Genomic DNA, 5,745 nt, shown 5'->3' on the forward strand with positions numbered 1-5,745 from the left:
TAATCTATTAAGAAATGCACAACATTTGACCCATATTTTAGTCCAAATATTAGTTTTTTATTTGTAATTGAAAACTTTTTATTGGGCCTGGTGGGTTTTGACTCATTTGCCACCCCTTAATCTAAATATTAGTCCAGTAATTTTAATTCAGATGGCGGATGACAAACTTTTAGTGGGACAGTACGGGACGGGGCGGGGCGAATTTTTTCATTTGCCACCCTTAAATATATAGCATTATTCAACTATTTAATAAGAGGACAAAATCTTTATCATCTTGATTAGTCTCACATTTGTTATTATTTTAAAATTTAATTTGTAATAGAATGGATTAACTAATATTGTCTGTCAATACAAGTACCAGCAGATAAAAGAATAAAATTATAAGTAATGATTAAAAGTCCTAATTTATCTTTTTAATTATTCTCTTAACACTTAAGTAAATGAAAATTTTAATATATATTATTTTTTAAAAACATCAAAAAGTTAAAAAATTTAAAATTTTCTTTAATTAGAAGTTAGGAAGATGATTAAGACTCCATACTAATTATTTTTTAAATTAAAATTACTAAAATATTTGGACACTAAACCAGCCTTTTTCTTATTCATTTAATCCTTGAATAATTATTTTTCAGTCAAAATTTTTTTAGTTACTTCATTTTTAATCTCAAAGAATCACCCAAAACATTTTGCAGTCTCAATTTTTCTTTTCATTCAGAGCTTTTAGTTATTCTGTGTATAATTATTAATTTCAAACTATGAATACTAATATACTATACATGAAAACATTAAATTTTAACCCCAATTTTATGTCAAACCAAAACACCTCTGGCTCTAAGCCTAATTCGCTTATTCATTGCCAAGTGCCAACTTTCGACACAGGAATGATTAACTAACCAAAAATGAGGATTAAGGAGAAAAATGAAGATTATATTCAGATTCCTTACAAAAATTTCTCACAAGCAGAAACTCCTTATTCTCTTCCTAGTAATTAGGCTAACCCATACCTAATAACACGACAAACAATTAATAAAACCATTGTTACATTAAGTAATACAAAACGTCATCGTCATAAAAGTTGCCCAAGTACTAAATTAGTAGTATGTCGCATCACTTATCTCTTGTTTTCCTACGTAAACAATCTCTGTCTATCCTTTTCCATAAAAAAGAGTTGTAGCTCTAAAACAAGAAACTTTGACTCATTAATGGTAGCCTAAAGCATACTTTTCCTAAAAGCAATGTAAGAAGCAAAAATTGGTTGCATTCTTTTTAAGTGTCAATTTCAAGATATAACTCGCTGTATATATTTTTCTTTTAGAATAGGGTGATGCTATCATAAAATGTAAAGATTGTCTTTTTTAATAAAAAAATCCACAAAAAAAAAAAAAAATCATCTACATTGCACATGTTCTTTAATTTATAATTTTAGTAAAAATCTCTGTTTTTTTACTACACCAATTCCTCTTCCTCACGCTATACAAGCCCACAAGAAGAAGAGAAGAGTTTAGTGTTTTTGTAAGAGAGCTTTGAGTAGAAAGCAAGCAAAACAAAAAGAGCCTAAAACCAAAAACTTTCATCTTTTTCCAAGGGAAGCAAGCATATATACCACCATGAAAATGTACTTGTAATAATTAATAAATATCAAGAAGAAAACCAAAAAGTGGGTGTTGTTGGGGACAATTTCTAGTCTAATTCCCATAAAAAACACACATTTGTAAGAATTTTTCTGCACTTTAAGATTCCTTCTTGCACACATTTTTAGCAAATTAAAGATGATGAGTGTGCATCAAAGCAGTGCCACAACAAAGAATAAATCTTTACAACAAACAGAACCACTTGTCCACTCTTCCTTTACTCTGGTGGCAATTTCTAGTAGTAATAAATCATCCAAGTGTCTATATGCATTTATAAAGGCGTCACATTGTTCTTCCTTTGGGTCTTTCTATACTCTGGAAAATTGGGAGTGCAATAAAGAGAGAGTTAAGCCATAACAGTAATAAGAAGCCTTCCATTTTGTGTAGCACTATTGCACATTATTGCATTAACCAAAACTTCTAGGTGGGTCAATGGGAACAAGCAGATTGAGACTGAGAGCTATGATGCTTCTTCTCTACATGACTTTAGCATCTGTTTCTCTCACTCGTTGTGGTAAGTCTTGCCTTTTGTTTCGCCATTGTTTCATTCTGCCATTGCTTTGGGTATAATATGTATCAGGTTTTTAGACCTCATTGTCGTCACTGCCCAAATGTTAAAATTCCAACTTAGATGTAAACAAATGTGCTTTGGACAAATGTATATATCATAATCAATAATTGGATTATAATATTATTATTGAGATCAAACAAATTACATTTCTAATGGCAATTATGTCATGCTTGATCATAGTTTAGAATCCTCTTTGATTTCCCCTTTGCAGATGCAGATAGATCAATGAGACTACTATTGAAAGGCCCTAATAAACATAGAAGGAACATAACCAACACTAAGATCACAAAGAAATTGAAAATGACAAAGAAAATTGACCTTAACCCAAGCACATTTTCATCAAACACACAACCATATAGTGTTAGCTCCCCATTTTCTTTGCCACCTTATGAATCACTACCTCCAGTTCCATTACCAGACAGCAATAACAACCCTCCATATTGTGTGTATCCACCTCCAACTTCACCTTCAGCCAACATTCCAACACCCACAGGGTATCAATCATCACCCCCTTACTATTACTCCTCACCAACAATTCCAACCCAAGGCCCACCACCAAGCCCCACAACAATCATTACCCCAGGCCCACCAGAGTCATTCCCTAGCCCAACAACAATTATCCCAGGCCCACCTGAGTCCTTCCCCAGCCCAACAACGCCTGACATTGTGCCAAGCCCACCAGAGAATGTGCCCGGCTCACCGGAGCCCATAGAGAATCCCCCAATTATTATACCAGGCCCACCTGGCCCATCAATGAGCCCGCCTTCTTTTGAGCCCACCCCACCGTACTACATTCCGTCCCCTTCTAGCGGTGGTGTCAACCCTGGCCCACCAACTATTTATCCGTCACCAACCGGAGGCAATGTCCCCAGCCCGGTAGTGTTTCAGCCGCCCGTGATTTACCCGCCACCAAGTGTTCCACCGCCGCCGAACATGGCTCCTAGCACGGCGTTGTGGTGTGTAGCCAAGCCATCAGTCCCTGACCCAATTATCCAAGAGGCCATGAATTATGCTTGCTGGTCAGGGGCAGATTGCACTTCGATTCAGCCTAGTGGGCCTTGTTATGAGCCCAACACTGTTTTTGCACATGCTTCATATGCTTTTAATAGCTATTGGCAAAGGACTAAGGGTGCTGGTGGCAATTGTGAATTTGGAGGGACAGCCATGTTGGTCGCTGTTGATCCAAGTAAGTAGAAAAGAAAAAAGAGAAATTTGATTCTCTATTTTCGTTAATGTTTTACTTTATCTTATTTTCAGTTGATTTTTTTATTTATAATTTTAATTGTGTAAAGTAATATTGTGTATAGGTAGTTTCTTTTTCCAAGTAAGATAATAATTTTTTTTTTATTTTGACAAACTTTCCATAAAATATCAAGAAATATTTAAACATTTTTCAATTGCAATAAAAAATACATCTTTCTTTTTTGGAAGAAGAAAAAAACTAGTCAGAACAAGTTCTTATCTCTCTATTTAGTATAAGCAATAGAATATAATGATTTTTTTTAATGAACTAGAATATAATGATTAACTTTATAGTTTATTGACGCTATTATGTTTTGGTATAACTAATTACAATCATGTTAGGTGTATAATTAACAGTAGCTGTTGTTTCTGCAGGCTACGATGGATGCCATTTCACTTACAATTGACCAATGGAAAGCAATATAATCTTTGCTCTTTCAATGCCCCTTTCTTTTTCTTTTTTTCTTTTTTTGTTGTTTTGTTTTGTTTTTAGCAAAATATTTACCCCTTGAAACCGCGCGCGCATAAGACTTGAAGAGTGAAGATCCTCTTTGTTCCTATAATCTCTCTTCTCCCTTTGTGTAAGATGTGGATTTTGTAAGTAACGTAGAATGGTACCATTGAATTGTAGATTATTTCTTACCATTTAATCAAATTAACTCGTATGTAGCAAGCCCCTTCCAGAAAGGGAGAGAAAGGTGGCTGGAGGGGAAGGCCACGAGAAAAATCTTGTAATTCAAATAAGGATCAAATTAATCTTTTCTGGATGTATAGTGTTTGTTATATAAAATGTATAGAAGGCAAAAGAGAAAAAGACGAAGTGTATTGTGTTTTTTAGGATCTGGTGTAAAAATAGGTAAAACATATGTCTAGAAATTTGTTGACAACAAATGACACGTGTTCTAAAAGAGAGATAAAGATTAGATAAAAAAAATAGCAATTATTTATCTTATTTAGTATTTATTAATTGCTGCAACAATTAATAAATGTTAAATTAAGTGAGTTATGATTGTTTTTAACTAATTTTTTTTTGTTACTAAACATTTTCGAAAACTACAGCTCTATCGAGTGATCATCATCATGCATCCGCACGTTTTGCTGTTGTTGCAATTTTTGGCAGCCCTTGCCCAAAAGATTAGTTGATAATGACCAAGACTCTTTTGATTAGCAATAATTATTATTAATTAACAAGATTTTGTTGAATTTTTTGACATTTTTTTTTATTAGATTTGTCATTATTTAATTTGGATACTATTTTTTGGACTTTCATTTAACTCAAATCACATTTTATAATTTTTGTTGCATATTGTTATGAATTTTATATCTCATAATCAAAAACAGAGAAAGAAAGGCCTAGAAAAAAAAAAAGAAAAAATAACCAAAAAAAAAAAATAAAGAAAACACACCTGGAACAACGACTATAATGGTTCGAAACAAGAATTCACTATATCAAAGGGGAAAAAAAATATGGAGCAGCAACAATTTTGATGGCCCTCACTAATAAGATCAAAATCTGACAGAAACTATGGAGAATTAGGGCAAGGCAGAACAGTGACGGTGGCTACTCTGATTAGCACATATGATAGCGCAATGGCTTGGAGACGGTGCAGTAGATTAACGACGAGCTCCAGTTGACAGTAGCCCGATGACAGAGCACGACGACAGTGAGACATCCCTCCTTCTTACTTTCAATCTCCTCAGCGGCGGCACAGCAGCCTGACGGAAGCAAAACGGCAACAGCATCAAGCTCTAGCAGCGACGATCGAGCTTCAGCGGCGACAGGGCACCCTCTTCTGCTTTCCTTCATCGCGTTTTCTCTCTTCCTCAAGCTCTCTTTTTCACTGGCACTCGAGGATGACGCGTGAGCTGGCTTCAGCGGCGGCGGCTAGGGCTCCTTCTCCTCTTCTTTGTGCGTCGCGTCTCTCCCTCTCGCTACAACAATGGCGATGACGCTCCTTGCCGGCACCGTGCCGCCCTCTTCTTCTGATCCGCGTGTGTGTGTGGGTGGAGTGCGTTGTGTGTGAGTGAAGAGTAGTGAGGGTGGCAGCTGGGTGGGTTAGGGTTAGGGTGTGTGTGTGTGTGAGAGAGTTTTAGGGTTAACGTATTTAGAATTAGGTAAAAAGAGTGACAGCAAGGATTGTTGTCGGTCTAGATTTTTCTCTTGTAGAAATGAGGGCTTCGTTGTAAGCATAACTCCAAATCAACAAACAACTCTCACATCAAATTAAAATATGGTTTTGTCACAAAGAACAAACCCCAAATAAGAATTAATCGAAGTATTTAAACTCCGGATCGTCTCAT

General features: G+C 35.4%; 1 protein-coding gene across 1 annotated transcript; it reads left to right on the forward strand.

The window, feature by feature from the left end:
• The first annotated feature begins 1,793 nt into the window (after nt 1-1,793).
• Nucleotides 1,794-4,234, forward strand: LOC112772951 (uncharacterized). Its single transcript, XM_025817976.3, has 3 exons — nt 1,794-2,145; nt 2,414-3,388; nt 3,820-4,234. The coding sequence occupies exons 1-3, from the start codon at nt 2,064-2,066 to the stop codon at nt 3,849-3,851; spliced, it is 1,089 nt and encodes a 362-aa protein (XP_025673761.1). The 5' UTR covers nt 1,794-2,063; the 3' UTR covers nt 3,852-4,234.
• The last annotated feature ends 1,511 nt before the right edge of the window (nt 4,235-5,745 follow it).

This window comes from Arachis hypogaea, chromosome 18 (assembly GCF_003086295.3).
Source record: "Arachis hypogaea cultivar Tifrunner chromosome 18, arahy.Tifrunner.gnm2.J5K5, whole genome shotgun sequence".
Lineage (NCBI taxonomy): Eukaryota > Viridiplantae > Streptophyta > Magnoliopsida > Fabales > Fabaceae > Arachis > Arachis hypogaea.